Here is a 16,284-nt window from a genome sequence, read left to right as displayed (position 1 = left end):
TAGAACATACTTGGCACCTAGCCAACTCCACCGACAGAGATGTTAGCCTGCTGTTTTGAAAGTGGTGGTGGCGCACCCCACATTCTCTCCTCGGGCACACAGCACAGGCCCCTGCAGGAACCAGGTGTGGAGACCGTGCACCATGATGTCAGCTGGATGCCACCTTTTGTCTCCCCAGGGAGACGCGGGGGGGGGGCAGGAGGCTCACCCAGACTGGAGAGGGAGGCTCCCCATGGCCCTCGTTCCCAGCTGAGGTGAGGCAACTTGGGTCTTACCTGGGGACAGGCTGAGTGGCAACAGTTAGCCCTGGGTTTAAAATTCTGCCGCATGCCACTGAAACTTGTCCAGCCTAAGCCCTTATTGACACGTCTGTTAAATGTGATAGCAGCATTGACTGTACTTTCTGCATGTGGTCAGTGTGATGAGGGCTTGAAAAAAGTGTGTTAAATGCCCAGTAGACAGCAAGTGTAAACGCCTACCCGATCCTCACACTCACATGAGTGTTGCTTGTGGCCCTCAGGACGTCAGGGCTACGGACAGTGGGTAAGGCAGGGCCCTGTTCAAGGGGTTGGGGGATGTGGAGAAGGTGGGTGCAGACTCCCTTGCACCTACAGTCCTAAGGAGATTTGGGTCCCTTTGAGTGATTTTGGCCTGTGGCCAGCAGGGGGTGCTGATGCTCCAGAAATGAGCTGGTTTATAGGCATGTTCCCCAAAACAAATCACTCCAGGCTTCCAAAGTTCCCCCAAGTCCCCATGTTCTGGCTCAGCTCCTAGGACAGGCAATGAGCTCAGGTCTTTCCCTAGTGGCAGATTCGCTGCAAGCAGGTGCTTCGCATGCACGATCTCAACGTGTCCCCAACAGCCGTACACTAGTCCCATTTTACAGATGAGGAAACTGAACCCCAGGGAAGACCCAAAATGGGCCCATGGTCACTGGCTAGGAAGCACCTTGCTAAGGCAGGGTGATGGCTCCAAAGTTCACCAGACTACACCCAAGAACTGACGGTAGATTGCAGGCTGGCACTATGGCCGGCACAGAAGGGCTGGGCAGGGACTGCCCTACAGGCTGGGCAGAGGAGGCCTCCTGGAAGGTGGGTAATAGGCTTCGGGTATTGTTACTGCCCCACTGGTGAGATGGGGAGAGTGGATTGAGGCTCAGAGAGACAGGTGACCAGGCTGGGGACCCTGCAGAACTAGGGGAGGGGGAAGGGCCTGACTGGAACGGAGCAGGTATGAGGAAGCAAGGAGAGAGCAGAGTGGCGTCTTTACGTGCCTCAGGGAGGACCTTGGACTCAACCCGGAGGGCAGCGGGAGGACACCCTATACTACCCCTGGGAAGGGACCACATGACACCCAAGGCTCACCCTTCCTTCCCTGTGCCTGCAGGTCAGCTGCCAGTGCCAAGCCCCCCACCAGCTGCAGCCATGAGCAACTGGAGGAAGGACCACCTCGGTGCCAGCAGCTCAGAGCCCCTCAAGGTCATCATTGTCGGTGAGTGCTGCCCTGGCAGGGGAGGGGCTGCACTGAGCTCTCCAGGGTGCCCCAAGGGTCAGAGGTCAGGAGCCAGGCAGGGCCAGACCTGGCCTTTTTAAAGTACTTTATTTATTTTTACAATTGTTGTCTTTAACATTGATCACTGAGCATTCACTGTGTGCCCAGTGCTATGCTTTCAATTTATGCAATATCATTCCACGTAATCCTTCTAAGGTCCCTTGAGGCCGGAGCAGCAGAGGGGTGGGTGTCTGGTCCTAAGTCTTGGGGTCCTGTGCTCTCCCTGTACCTGGCACCATGCTGGGTGCCGAGTGAGGGGGTGCACACTGAAACATGTGGTCCTGTCCTCAGGTCTGCAAAAATGGGGGACAGATCACCCCCCATGCAAACATCAGGCTGAGCCACAGGAAATGTGCTCGTTTTTTCTGTAAGTCCAACCAGTTGAGCATCAGCAAGTTCATGCGGTTGGTCCTTTCATAGTGTTCTACGTATGGGTACTATATGTAGCACAAGATCACAAAGAGGGGGGAAGATAAGAATAGAAGCCACATCAGGACGTTAATTGCCTAAGGAATGCCACAGATAAGCTGTGCGATTCATTCAGATTTGGGGGTAGGAGGCCACGGATGGCTTAGCACCCCTCCTGAGCATCCAGGATCCCCGAAGCTCACCCCGTTCCCAAGCATGTAGAAATCTGTACTATAATATTTCACTCGTCCACCTGACCAACCAGACTGTCAGCTCTGGAAGGTCAGGACTAGTTCTTCGTTATCTCAGACTCTCAGTGGTGTTGCTGTGTGACCACATCTCTGTGCCCCAGCTTCCTTCAGTATAAAAGGAGGAAAAGAGTAGCATGTACCTCGCTGAAGGCATTGGGAGGGCTCAGTGGAATACAGGCCCTTCAGGGGCCTGGTATAGCAGCAGCTTCTGTCAGTTTTTTATTATTTTATTACTAAATTATTATCCAGTAAGCACTGAGTAAATGTCAGCAGCTATCACCACAACTTTATTGTTGCTTAAATAGTACAGCTCCTGGCACCTAGTAGGCTTGCAACAACTGTTCATTAAGAGTAATTCAATAAACAAGTCAGATCAGACCAAGCCCTAGCCAGCAGTGATATCTTCCACCCCAAAGCTCTGCCCTCTGACCCCGCCCTCTCTCCCCAGGCAATGGGCCCTCCGGCATCTGTTTGTCCTACCTGCTTTCTGGCTACACCCCCTACGTGAAGCAGGGTGCCGTCCACCCACATCCCCTGCTGCAGAGGAAGCTCTCCGAGGCACCAGGGGTCTCCATCCTGGACCAGGTGGGCCAGAGCTCCGGGGTGGGGGTGGGGTGTACCCCTCTGGAGAAACTCCCAGTTTTCCCAGGGCAAAAAGTGAATTATGCATTTGTTAGACACAAGCCCGAACACAGAACATGAGAGGCCACAAAATCAGCCATGAGACCTGCAAATGCCACATCAGCTTGTTTCACCTCCCCTAGACCATTGGTCCTAAACTGCAGACAATTTTGCTCTCCAGGGGACACCTGGCAATATCTGTAGACAATGTCAGTTGTCACAACTGGAGGGATGCTACTACTGGCTTAGGGGGTGGAGGCCGGGGATGCTGTTAGACATCCTACAATGCATAGGACAGCGCCAACCACAAAGAATGATCCAGCCCAAGTGTCAGGAGTGCCAGGGCTGAAAAACTCTCCCTAGGTTTTCCAGTTCTATTGCCTCCTGTCCAGCAGGGCTTACAGAGTTTCCCTCCTTGCTCCCTGCCCCTTCCTGGAGGTCACTCATCGTCCACCTCCCCCTTCAGGCAGCATCCATTTTCCAGGCTACCAACCCCCCCTCGAGTTGGCGGATGAGGAACTAAGCCAGCATTTGTTCTAGATCAGCATTTTCCAAAATGCTTTCTATAGAATACTAGTTCCTCAGTATAATAAGCAGAGAGAATTTTCCTACTCCTGTATATCTGAGAGACACTGCATTTGGCAAAATTAAACAGATAAATGATAGCTGCAGGACTTGTCAGAGCCTTTATTATACCATTGTGTATTATGTCCTGAGAGGCAGCATTTCCCAGCTTATCTGACCACCCTGATACTATAGTGGGAATGCAGAACTGGGCAACCTTCCTCTGGTGACCCCTCTGACCTATGCCACCCCCTCCTAGGACCTGGATTACCTGTCTGAAGGCCTCGAAGGCCGGTGCCAAAGCCCTGTGGCCCTGCTCTTTGATGCCCTCCTGCGCCCAGACACAGACTTTGGGGGAAACATGGAATCCGTCCTCACCTGGAAGCTCCAGAAGGAGAGAGCCATCCCCCACGTGGTCCTGGGCCGGAACCTGCCTGGGGGAGCCTGGCATGTAAGTGGGACCAGGAGGGGTGCAAGGGGATTTGGGCCAAATCTGCATGAATCCTGGGGAGACCCTCCCTAACTCAGGGTTAGGGCTGTTTCGTTTCCCAGTTTTCTGATTGCCTTTCCCTCTTCCCCTCCTCACCCTCTCTCTCCCTCTCCCCTTTCTCTGAGTGAGCTCAGGCCTCCCGTGTCCTCTAGCCCAAGAGGGTTGGGGGCTGGCAGAGGCCTGGACCAAAGGACCCCTTTTCCACACAGTCCATTGAAGGCTCCATGGTGACCCTGAGCCAAGGCCAGTGGATGGGGCTCCCGGACCTGGAGGTCAAGGACTGGATGCGTAGGAAGCGAAGGTGAGGCAGCCCTGGAAAGCGCAGGCCCGCCCCCCACATTGAGCCCAGGAGCCCCAGGTAAAGGGGCTTCATGGATTATCTAGTTTGCCCTCCCCTTACGCCAGGGTGTGTGTGTTTTAGGGAGGAGACTGAGGCTCCAACGGGGGAGGGACTTGTGCAGAACCACACAGGAAGTGATCAGCAGAGCTGGGTTCACCCCAGGCCTCCTTGTCCAGTGCTCTCTTCCCCTCTCACATGACCCCCTGACTTGTCCTTCCTATAGCATCCCAGCCTCCAAAGAGGGGGGCGACAGCTGTCCCCTGCCCCCACACCTTGCCCCATGTTCCCCAGCCCTCTGGCCTCCCTGTTGCCCCTTCCACAATTCTGAGCCTGGCCTGGAACAATCTCTTTCCTTCTAAGTCAGCTAAAAGGATACACGTCCTTTATTTATTATTATTTTTAATGCTCTTGCATTAAGAGCACAACCACACTATAGAAAACTGAAAAGGAAAGCCAGCTCACCCCAACCCCACACTTCTACCTACTGCTGTCACCGAGGACACAGCACTCTCACCCAGCAGGCACCCCGCCTGTCTAGGATTCACTGTCTGTCTCTTTTTGACATTTTGTCCCTGCAGATTTGGTAGGAAAACATCCAACACATAGTGATGTCTTAAGAGACAGGAACTTAAATTTCACTTGTAGACATACTTTCATTTCCCACTTTTAAAATTTAACATTATATCATAGATTTTCATGTGGCAATCACTGCATTTGCAGCCATCCTTTTACATGGCCACGTAATATTCCCCAGGGAGTGGAAGCATCTCCACTGAATACTTCCTATGTGCAGGGCCTTGTGCTTAGATGTTGGAGTAAAAAAACCAGACAGATGCTCTCCCTGCCCTCGAGGTGCTTCCCCAGTTCCTAAGCCACTGCCCAGTCATGGAGCTTTCATTCCTTCTGTTGTGCCATTTTTATAAGTAACACCAAGGTAGCATCTTCTTAGGACAGTTATTTAAAGCAGAGAAGGGGAATGAGAAACCCCAGGAACCAATTCCAGAGTTCTAGTTTCAGTAGCAGACTCGGAGCTGGGTTGGCTGGAGTGGCCCTGGGGGAGGTGTTGGCGTGTCACTTAGGATTCTTGTTAGGGGTTCATCTCTAACAACACGTCCACAGTTGAGGAAAATAACTCCCCTAAGGGCTCACAGGTAGATACAGGGAGGAGCTGAGAGGATGCCAAGCCTGCACCTCAACCACCAGCCACACTGGCCTGCGATCATTGATTGCCCTGGAGGGGGAGGTGAGGAAGCTGAGGGAGAGAGTTTGAGGAAACAGCTCACCAGGGGCGGAGTGAGGATACAAACCCAGGCCATCTGCCTCTGGAGGCAACCCCACTCTAATAAGATACTCTGATCAGCTCCATTTTACAGAAGAGGAGACTGAGGCTCCAGAGGCTAGTGGGGGCACAGCCTTAGTCGGCTCCAGGGCCTGTGTAAGCCTGGTCATTCCTTGTCCCACCCGAGCGAGCCCCCCCACCCCAGTCCACTGTCTGTCACTCACCCTTCCGTGTTCTTCCCCCTAGAGGTCTTCGTAATAGCCGCGCCACGGCCGGGGACATCGCCCTCTACTACAGGGACTACGTGAACAAGAAGGGCCTGGGCCACAATTTTGTGTCTGGCGCTGTGGTCACAGCTGTGGAGTGGGGGGTCCCTGAGCCCAGTGGTTCTGAGGCCCAAGACCCCAGCCCCCTCTTCCAGGTGAGCGGCTTCCTGACTGCCGAGGACCAGAGCCAGCAGCCCTTCTCCCTGTGTGCCCGCAATGTGGTCCTGGCCACAGGCACGTCGGACAGCCCGGCCCGGCTGGGCATCCCCGGGGAGACCCTGCCCTTCGTCCACCATGAGCTGTCGGCCCTGGAGGTGGCCACAAGGACAGGCACAGTGACTCCAGACTCGGACCCTGTCCTCATCATCGGCGCAGGGCTGTCGGCGGCCGACGCCGTCCTCTATGCCCGCCACTACAACATCCCCGTGATCCATGCCTTCCGCCGGCCTGTGGACGACCCCGGCCTGGTCTTCAACCAGCTGCCCAAGATGCTGTACCCTGAGTACCACAAGGTGCACCAGATGATGCGGGAGCAGTCCATCCTGTCGCCCAGCCCCTACGAGGGCTACCGCAGCCTCCCCGAGCACCAGCTGCTCCTCTTCACCGAGGACCGCCAGGCCCTGTTCCAGGACCCCAAGGGCCTCCAGAAGGTCTTCGGCATCTCGCTGGTGCTGGTCCTCATTGGCTCCTACCCCGACCTCTCCTTCCTCCCTGGGGCAGGCACCGACCTCACTGTGGATCCTGACCAGCCGCTAAGCGCTAAGAGAAACCCCATCGACGTGGAGCCCTTCACCTACCAGAGCACGCAGCAGGAGGGGCTGTACGCCGTGGGGCCGCTGGCGGGGGACAACTTTGTGCGGTTTGTGCAGGGCGGGGCCCTGGCCGTGGCTAGCTCTCTGCTGAGAAAGGAGGCCAGGAAACCGCCTTAGCACTGGGCCTGGCATCCTCACACCCAGGCCCTAAAGAGGAGGGAGATCACCACAGCTCTGCTGGACACAAGATGCCCCAGTGAGGGAAGGGGGCCTCTCCTGGCAGGAGACAGGAGTGGCCATGGGCTCATGCAACAGGCCTCTCAGATGAAGAGGAGTGGGGAACCCAGGCTTTCCAGACTCAGACCAGTGTGCTGGGTGGGACAGTGGCCAAGACCTGCAACTTGGGGTGAAAGGTGCCAGTGTGAGCGGTATCACCAGGGCCAGCTGAGTGCTGAGCCAGGAGGACTCCAGGCCCGCTCCTTCCAAAATCAGGTCCCAAATAAAACCAGCACCTGCCTCTACTCATGTGTCTCAGAATTCTGTGCTTGGGGAACAGCCTGGTGCCCAGGAGCCTGCTCTAGCAGTTGGGGGGAAGCATGGAGCCATATGGGAGGAGGTCCTTGGGCTGCAGTTTGGGAGACAAAGGTTGGTGGCCCAAGTGTGGCAGAAGTGAAGGCAGTGTGTTAAGAGAGGTGAGGAGAGGGTGTGTGTGAGGAATGGGGTGCTAGGGATACTTTCCAAGCCCCCCCCCACTCTCCCTTGCAGCGCCTCACGCTTACCATGCTTCCTTCACCTGCCACAGGGCCTTTGCACAGGCAGGTCTGTAACCCACTTTCCCCTCCTTTGTTTAACCCTTCCTCTTTCCACTCAGCATAAGAATTACTTCCTCTAAGCAGCATTTTCTGATAAAAACCCCTCCATGGGCACCAGGGCAAATTACCAGCTCATGGCCCAAGGTGCCATCGCTTCATAGCAGTTCCGTTTTAATGGTTCATTTATTTGTGGAATCTATCCAGCATCTGGCTCTGCCCACTCCCATGTAAGCTCCAGGAGGCCAAGATCCCCCATCCTTTTTGCCCATTATTGGGACCCAAGGCCTAGCACCCAGCTTCGAGTGTGAGGGGAAGAGGGTGTTCTGGGGCACACACTGGATCGGGGCGGGGAGGTCTGAGGAAGCCTCATGCCAACAGAAGGGTGCCCCCGGGAGTGGTGGTGGAAGCCCTGCGAGTGGGCACCGGTCCCGGCAGGCGGAGCCGGCAGAGGGCGCTCCGGGCTCGTCAGACCGGGCGCGCGGGCCCTGCAGCGGCGCCGAGGGCCGGGCCGGGGGACATTGGGGGGAGGGGGCACGGGAGTCCTTCGAGGGGAAAAACCCCAGGGACCCCCCTCCCGCAGCCAAACCCCCACCAGCCCCGCGCCTCCTGGGAAGCCCCCTCCCAGGCCGGCCGGTTCAGCCCCCAGCTCAGCCCCCGCGGGCAGCCCCCTCCCGCCGCGCCCGGCGCCAGGGGAGGGGAGTCGGACACGGGGCACGTGGCTCGGGGTCCGGGCGGAGCCCACGCCCCTCCCCGCCTGTCCCCGGGCGCCGGCCCGTCCCCGCGCCGGCCGCAGCCGCGGGGGCAGAGGGAGGGAGGGCGGGGCGGCGCCGGCGGAGCCGGGGAGGGGTCGCGGGGGGCGGGCCCGGGCGGGAGGGCGGGGGTCGGCGGGCTGCCGGGCGGCGGCGGCGGGCGCGGCGCGATGTGCGAGCGGGCGGCGCGCCTGTGCAGGGCCGGCGCGCACAGGCTGCTCCGCGAGCCGCCGCCGCAGGGCCGGGCGCTGGGCGGGCTGCTGCGCTGGGTGGGCGCCAGGATGGGCGAGCCCCGGGTGCCGCTGGTCCCCGCCGCCCCCGCCGGCCCCGCCGGCCCCGCCGCGGACCCCGGCCCGCGTCCGGGCCCCGCCTCGCCGCGCGGGGGCACCGCTGTCATCCTGGACGTGAGTACGCGCGGGCCGGGGCCCCAAGCCCCCCTCCCACGGGGAGTCCCCAGCACTGCTCTCCTTCGTCGCCTCCGGGACCCGCGAGGCCCCCTTCCCCCTGTTCAGGGGGCTCCCCGCTGCGCCCATCCCCCTCGGCAGCGCGGAGCAGGTCCCGCACCCCGCGCCCCTGGGTCCCAGGGCGCCAGCCCCCAGCCCCTGGGTCCGGTCGGTCTCCGTCCCGGTCCTGTTTCGTCCCGGGTCTAGTCTCGTCCCTGGACCAGGACGAACCCCCTCTTTCAGCCCCCTCCCTCAGCTTCTCGGGATTCCCACCTTCAGGGAGCCGGGATCCTGGAGCCCCCTCCACCGCCCCCCCATACTTTTATCTTGGCCAAATGCCCATCTTCCCCCAGCCCTGCACACCGCCCTTCACCCCCATTCCTCCCCAGGAGGGAGCCCCTGGCCCCCCCACCCCTCCTCTCCACCCTGGCTCCCTGCCTGAGTTGCTACTTCCCTGAGCCCACCTTTCTCTTCCTCGCTAGACCCCAGCCCTTGTAGTCTCATCCCCAACGAAAGGCCCTTTCACCCCGCCGCCCCCTCTTTGAAAGCAGAGCCCCCTCACTCCCCACCCACCTCTCTTGCCTCTCCTTTCCCTAGAGGTGGAACCATCCCAGGGGCACTGAGCCGGGACCCCTCCGAGCTCCCCCATCACCACCCGGTGCCGCTCCCAGTCCCCGCTGTCCATTCCCTTCCCCACCCCACCCCGTCCTCTCTGGAGCTCAGACTGCCCACCTCTGGGAAGCCCCCCACCGCCGCCTCCCCTGGTGGGAGGGAGAGCCTGCGGGGTGGGTGGCACCTGGGGGACTTGCCCTGCGGAGCCCCAGGAGAAGGTGCAGGAGGGGCTTCTTCCCGCCACCCCAGGCCCCCGGGATAGACAGCATGGGGCCGGCTGTGCCTGTCGGGGTGAGGGCCCCTGGCTGGGCGGTGGGGGTGTTTTGAGTGTGTGTGGTGGGTTTCTGGGAGGGGTGTGTGTGTATATGTGTGTGTGCACGCGCGGGCACAGGAGCCACACATCCCTGTGAGTGTCAAGAGCCTGGATTTCCTCTCCCCTTTCCTGGAGCCCACAGCTGGCTCTGGGCAGGGAGGGGAAGGGGAAGTTTGCGGGGAGTGCTTGCAGTCCTGGCGCCCCCAAACACGCACTCACACGTGGCACAGCCCGACACACACTGGACCGTCTCTCTCAAGACCTCAGCCCAGTTTAAGGCTGAAGTCACTGGCCCGCCCTTGCAGGGAAGCTTCACCCAGCCCCTCCTGATGGTCTCCTCTAACCCTGCAGGAGGCGGGCTCCAGGGTCCTCAGCGCTGCGTGAGGGCCCCGAGCCTCCATTTTCTTGTCTGTGAAATGGATTGATGCGGAGGTGGGGGCGTAGTGCGCATGTAGACTCCTGGAGACATATTATGTGGTCATGTCGTTCACTTAACACTCAGGCCCAGAGCAGGCACCTGAGGGTGGGACCCCAGCCTCAAGGAACCTGGGGAGCCCAAGCTGAGGCTTTGAGGAGGGCCTGGGGTGCATTGATAACTGCTCCCCTTTCTGCCCCAGCCACGGTGGCTCCTGCCCAGTAGCCTGGACTCAGGGTTCAGCTAAGGAAGGGGGGTGATGTCTGAGAAGCCCTCCTGAGCTGCTGCTTCAGTTTGTCACAGCCCCAGGTGCCTGATAATGGGTGCCTGCCCCATTGCTTGGAGGCGGGGGTGGGGGTGGGGGTGGTGAGCATCTGTCCTTTTTTCAAGGGAAGGACCAGAGGTGGGATGGTCAGAGGTGCTGGTGCCTCCTCCCCCTCCCATCAGCATGGCTTCCCTCGCCCCAAAATACCAGGAGGGGGAGTTATCTGGCCTCCAAGCTCAGGCTGGGGTTGTGGGGTGGGGGCATGGGCTGTCCCCTCCCCATTCCTGCCTGATGCAGCAACTGGTTTTCTGGGCTCCTGTCAGCCTGCTTCTGGTCACTCCTGCACCCCAAAGTCCCGTCCAGTTGTCCAGCCTCGAGCCTCAAGGTTCCCATAGCCTCCGTTCAGACTTAACCCAACCTCCGTGGAGGGGTCTGAGGGTGTAAGGCCTGTGGCTGCGTCCACGGGACACAGATTCTGAGTGTGCGACTAGTGCGACAGTGGGTGAAGCCCCGTGGACTGATGGCTCTGGGAGTGCACCCCAAGCATGTGGCCAGTGTGAGCCAGAGTGTCCGTCCACTCGCGAGCGAATGTCTCCGTCAGCATGGCTGTGGGAGGCTGGCGGCGCGGAAGGGAGAGTGGGCGCTGCTTCCGCCAGGGTGGCTGGGAGGGCCTCTGCCTGCAGGCCCCCCTCCCCCGCCAGCCCCAGGGCTTCCCTCCCTGGGGAGGGAGAACGAGGGGGCTCAGTTTCCCAGGCCACCTGGGGAGGAGTGGGATCTCTGCCGGGTCAGGAGCCGCTGGAGGGCGCCTGCTCCTCTCCAGGGCTGACAACCACCCTCTCTTCTCTGCAGATTTTCCGCCGCGCGGACAAAAATGGTGAGTTCCCCTCCCATGCTGGCCCCTGAATGAGGGGTAGGGACTGGACGACCTTGAGCCTAAAGGTTAAAGAGTATAGGTTTCTGAAGTCTGAAGGCCACGCCCTTGCTCTACTCTGTGCCTCAGTTTCCCCTCTGTGCAGTGGGACTCCCTTAGTTCCTACATAGCTGGGATGCCAGGAGGATTCTGTGAGTTGATGTCTGTGATGCCAAGATGTCTTGCTCATGGTAGATGCTTGGTGGGCTGGACCTGGGCAGCCCAGGTGGGGGCCACCCTTTAAGGAAGCCCCCAGCAGCACTTTAGGCCCTTCACAGGGCCTGGCACACTTGCTTCTCCCAGTGGCCTCACGCAGTTGGTGCTGCATCCTGTGTTCTGTCAACTCTGTAGCGGCCCAGAGAGGTTAAGTGATTTGCCCAGGGTAGCCCAGCTGCGTGAAGGTAGTTGAGGCTCTGCCGCAGACGCCCACCCCTTCCCCCACATCCCACAGCCTCCCCAACAACGTGAGCTGGGCATTGTTTTGCCACAGGACGCTTGACACGCCCCTCGGGCCGCTTGGAAAGGCTCCGCTCTGCACGTGGATAACCACGTGTGCCGAGGCGCACCTGAGCCTCGCAGGTGGAACAGCGGTACAGCTTCCTATAAACACAGTGGCCCCTCGGTTTTCGAACGTCTCCGTGGACGAGCATTTCGGGTTACAAGCGCCGTACACCCAGAAGGAAATGCTTCGGTTTTCGAACAGGCCTCCAGAGCCGAACATGCCACGCGGCTTCCGCTGAGGGCAAGATCCTGAGGCCCAGCTGTCGGCTGTGGATCCCTTGGTTTTTGAACATTTCAGACCTCAAACGGTCTCCGGAATGGGTTACATTAGAAAACCGAGGTGCCACTGTACTGTAGTCGTTATTCTCGGGCCCAGCACGACTCTACAGGCCCAGGGCTCAGTTTCCCCATCTGTAAAGTGGGGTGATAACACTTAACCTGTCTGCTTCCCTAGGCTGTTGGGAAAATGGAGATGTGGGGATAGATGTTTTTAGAGAAAATTAAACAGTGCTCAGTGTTTATTTGCTCATTTGAAAAAATGCTGATTAAGGATCAAGGCCTGTGCTGGGGAAAAGTGGGGACCAGATGGTGTCTGCCCCTCAAGGCCCCGAAGCATCAGATCCCAGCCCCTCCTTCGTAGGCTGGAGTTCAAGGTAGCAGCTCTAGCCTGGGTCTCAGCACCCCTTCTCCCCATCCCTGGGAGTTTCTGTTGACCTGCCCCTGTAGTGTTGGGGGTGGAACTGAGGCCTTGGGGGATGGGAGGTAGTGCACAGGCCAGGGCTGGAAGTCAGTGTCCAGGGGTCTCCACCTCTTGCCCCCCATCCCTGGGAGCGATGGCCCCTCCCAGGCCTCTTGGGACAGAAGACCATCAGAGCAATTCCATATGGAGCAAGGAGAAAGGAAGGGGATGGGGGGGGCAGTTCAGTGGGGCTTGGGAAATGGTGGTGGCATCGCGGCCTGAACAAGAGATTAGAGAAGGGGCTTAAGGGGCTTGTCCCTGTCGTGGGCCTGGCGCCCAGCACACAGGAGATGCTGGGTAAATGCCTGTAGATTTAGGTGATGAATTTATTCATGGGCGAGAGTGCGGCTGTGTAGCCCTGGGGTGCAGCAGTGTGTCTGGCTCGGTCTCCATGCGTGCTGTGGGAGTGTGTGCGTCCAAGTGGACGTGGGGTTGTGCATGTGTGCATGCGTAGTGGGTGGCACCCTGGTCTCCAGGCACAGATGGGCTTTCGTCTCCATTGCTTGTTCCCAGTCAGAGGCCATGCATGGTTCCGCCCCCTGAGCACAGCTGCGGGACCCTCAGCTTCACTCCTGCAGCCCCCACAGAGGCCCAGCCCGCTCCTCCTCTGGGGCCTCGAGTTTTTCTATCCACTGCTAAGTGGCCGTGGGGGGTTGTCACCAAGGTTAATGTGTATGGGATGTGGAGCCTATGGGAGGGAGGCGTGGCCCCTCCTCTGTCACAGAGGATGTCTTTGTGACTTCAGGCCAGCCCCAAACTCTCATGCCTCGGTTTCCCCATCTGTAAGTGCAGATGATGAAACTAGTCCCCAGCTGAGGGCTGTCATGAGGATGGAGAGCGGAGCTCTGGCTCACTGTGGGGGATCAGTGAGCCCTGAACCAGCTGAGGAGTATCCAGCACCTTGGCAAATGGCCTTGGTTTGTCAGCAGGTGTCTACAGGCCGGTGCAGGCTGCCCACGGCCATAGCACCTAAGCATGAAGACTCGTGGGCCTCCTCATGTGGTCTTCACTCTGCTCTTAGTGGGATAGGAAGCACCGTCCCCCTTAATACAGATGACAGTAGCAAGGGTTCCAGAGGGCAAGTGGCAGGCTGCAGAGCCTCAGTTGGGGAGGGGCCAGTAGGTTTGGATTTAGCCCAGCACAAATTGAAAATGTGTGGGCGGGGATGGGAGTAGTGTGCTCATAAGGGTGAGTGTGGGTGTAGATGCAGATAGAGACACACAAAGGCACGTACACACACTTGTTGAACACAGGTGGATGCTGGCCCTCCCTGGGCATCCACCGGAGTAAGATGCCAGGGGCAGAAGATGGAGTGTGGTCTCAAGCTGGGCCCTGGGCTGAGGGTTGGAAGGGAATAGGCCTGAGGATTACAGGAGCATGGGCTCTGTCTGGCGCATCCTGGTGGCTCCAGGACAGAGACTTCTTCACAGAGATGGAGTCTGGGCAGAGCTCCGAGGGGCAGCCTGGGGTATGAAACCCAGAGGGTGGAGGGCGGCAGGTGCCAGACCGCATTTCTCTGCAGGGACGCAGACTTCTGGCATTTGAAAGGTCGCTGTGGCAAGAGGCTGAGCTCATGCTAATTAGTGAAGACACCTGCAGATGGCCCGCTGGGTGGAGGTGCCAGGCCCATTGGTTTAATTGGGCCGGGGCCTGGGTTGGAGAGATTGCGTCCCTCATTAGCTGATCTGGGTTCATTAGGGCTGCGGTGGGATAGTCAAGGTAAATGTCAGCTGGGAGGGCTTTGTGCTCGGAGGCCTGGCGGGCCTCTCCCTGCCTGCGCTCCTGAGTGCAGACTGGACGGAGGCACCAGACAGGCAGGGAGACTCCCAGCCGTGCTCGTGACAGACATGACTAATTAATCGGAGCCACTTCCACCGCCGCCGGACTTAGCCTCAGTGTTTCCATGTCGCCCTGTCGCTGGAGGCCTCACCACAAGCCCCTGCCCCACGTTGGTGAGAGCCAGGACTCAGGACCCAGATGGCCTGGGTTTGAGCTCCAGCTGTGGGACTTGGGCATATCCCTTAACTGTTCTGTGCCTCAGTTTATGGCTCTGTAAAATGGGGGTGATGGTACTTCCGCTGAAGACTGAATTAGTACGCAGTAAGAGCCCCACATGTCTGTCCTGATTCTGCACATGGTTGCTGGGCTTTTTTGTTTTGTTTTTAAATGTGTCTTTATTGATTACAGAGAGAGGATGGGAGAAAGAGAGAGAGATCAATGGTGAGTCACTGATCGGCTGCCTCCTGCACGCCCCACACCAGGGATTGAGCCTGCAACCCGGGCTTGTGCCCTGACGGAGAATCGAACCGTGATCTCCTGGATCATAGGTCGATGCTCAGCCACTGAGCCATGCCGGCCGGGCTCTGGTTGCTGGTTTTTATCACCAATCTTACCAAACAGAACTTGGGAAATCTCCCCTTGCCCAGACGACAGAGAGCCGCAGCTTAGAGTTGATGCGTTTCACAGCTGGTATCTGGTGTTGAGTACGTTTTGTAGTTGGTTTCTGGGTCTTCTGTGTGGGTGTTTGGAGGATCTCTTATTTTTGGAAAGTTGCAAACTCATTCTCCCTCTGGAACGCTGACACCTGCACCCCGATGGTGGAGGCATCCTGGGACCCAGCCCCCAAAGCAGCCTGTGCGCTCACATGTCAGTACTCTCTCTCCCCTTGCCCCTGATACTGGATGACAGGTGGAGGGCAGTCAAGACAGGGTGCGAGGGTCTCCGTCCCCTGAGCTTGTCCTTTAGCCCTACTTTGAGCCCACGCAGAGCTGCCGGGGGCAGAGATAGAAGCTCCAGAGTTTTTAACATGTAAGAATGACTTTGCTCTGGGCTCAAGTAGGCAGGTTGTGACCTGTGCAGGGGCAATTTCCTGAAGGAATTGAGGGCCTCAGATCCAGCCTGCCCTCCACTCGCTCGCAACCCACGTGCCCTAACGCTGGGCCACGTCCCCCACCCCCAACCAGGAAAGGGCATCTCTTTCTAATCCACACAGAGGTGCCGTGTGGACTGGCTGGAAGTCACGGAAGGGGGTTCTGCATGGAGGGGCTGGGAGAAGTGTCGTTGGCTTGCCACTCGCCCTGACTCCCACTGCCGCCCGTGGCCAGGGCTCCTTTAAGACGAGCAGGACGGGCTGTGAGGTGACTGAGAGGGGTGAAGGCCGCGGAGGGGTGGAGACCAGCTTGCGGAGTTTGCTCAGCAGCTGGGCCCGGGTGGGAGGAGCTGAGGGTGGAAGCCTGAGGACTGTTTCCTGGAGTCGCTGGGGTTCTGCTGTGAGCCTCCCCCTCAGTGGCCCCTCTGCCCCCAAGAAGGCGTCCCTGCCAGATGCTGGTGCCAGGGCGACTGCAAGTGGAGAGAGAGGCGATGGAGGGAAGGAGGAGGGAGGGGCAGGTGGCATGCCTCAGCTGTGGTGCTCCTCTTCCAGAGCCCCACCCCCTCCCCATTCCAGAGCCACAGCCCCCAGCCCCAAGCAGGGCGGGCCAGCGCTGGGCCCAGGTCAGGTACCTCCTCGCTCCTGGTTTGGCATCTTTAAGGCCCTATCTGTGGCATGGTGAGAACTCCGTGCCAACTGTTGGTAACCGTCACACGTCAGACCATTTGCAGGTTTGGGCCTGAAGCTTGCCGAGTGGATGGGGCACAGTGGAGAGGGTTCCTTCTTCTCCCAAAATCGGGATGTGGGGACTGGCGTTGAAGGTAATTTAAGTGTGGGGAGATTACCCGGGTATTTGGAAGGGGGAGAGAGAGTGGTCATCAGACTGCCTGGCTTTGGACCTGCCTCTTCCCACTGTAGCTCTACTGTAAATAGCGCCTGCCCCAGGTGGTCAGGTGGATCAGATGAGAAAATATTCCTTGGCAGGGAGCAGGTGCTCTCTGTTTGTTAAATAAATACCTGCAGAGCGAGTCCCAGCAGACTAGCTACTTCTTGTGTTTGTTGGTTTGAGGATTATTTCTAAATAGGTGTTGGTATTGGTTTATTGGTTTGGGAATTTGCTGAATGAGTCAGTAA

At 58.7% G+C, this 16,284-nt stretch overlaps 2 protein-coding genes across 3 annotated transcripts in view; both read left to right on the top strand.

The window, feature by feature from the left end:
* Positions 1-1,424: 1,424 nt before the first annotated feature.
* OSGIN1 (oxidative stress induced growth inhibitor 1) lies at positions 1,425-6,809 on the top strand. Its single transcript, XM_087826871.1, has 5 exons — positions 1,425-1,491; positions 2,659-2,795; positions 3,655-3,846; positions 4,095-4,186; positions 5,751-6,809. Exons 1-5 carry the CDS (start codon positions 1,425-1,427, stop codon positions 6,697-6,699), a joined length of 1,437 nt encoding a protein of 478 aa, XP_087682997.1. The 3' UTR covers positions 6,700-6,809.
* Positions 6,810-8,253: 1,444 nt separating this feature from the next.
* Positions 8,254-16,284, top strand: part of NECAB2 (N-terminal EF-hand calcium binding protein 2) — a 28,197-nt gene continuing 20,166 nt past the window's right edge. For both annotated transcript variants that reach the window (XM_087827525.1, XM_016197525.2), the window contains exons 1-2: positions 8,254-8,487; positions 10,981-11,005. In XM_087827525.1, coding sequence (XP_087683651.1) covers positions 8,254-8,487; positions 10,981-11,005 — 259 coding nt within the window. The remainder of the gene's footprint in view (positions 8,488-10,980; positions 11,006-16,284) is intronic.

This window comes from Miniopterus natalensis, chromosome 18 (genome assembly GCF_054644295.1).
Source record: "Miniopterus natalensis isolate mMinNat1 chromosome 18, mMinNat1.hap1, whole genome shotgun sequence".
Taxonomy (NCBI): domain Eukaryota; kingdom Metazoa; phylum Chordata; class Mammalia; order Chiroptera; family Miniopteridae; genus Miniopterus; species Miniopterus natalensis.
The sequence above is the reverse complement of the archived record's forward strand: the minus strand, read 5'-3'. Positions and strand labels throughout refer to the sequence as shown.

Coding starts and splice junctions, on each gene's coding strand:
- OSGIN1 (XM_087826871.1), top strand. CDS start 1,425: ATGAGCAACTGGAGGAAGGACCACCTCGGTGCCAGCAGCTCAGAGCCC. Junction 3,847..4,094: donor TGCCTGGGGGAGCCTGGCAT/GTAAGTGGGACC, acceptor TTTTCCACACAG/TCCATTGAAGGCTCCATGGT. Junction 4,187..5,750: donor TGGATGCGTAGGAAGCGAAG/GTGAGGCAGCCC, acceptor TCTTCCCCCTAG/AGGTCTTCGTAATAGCCGCG.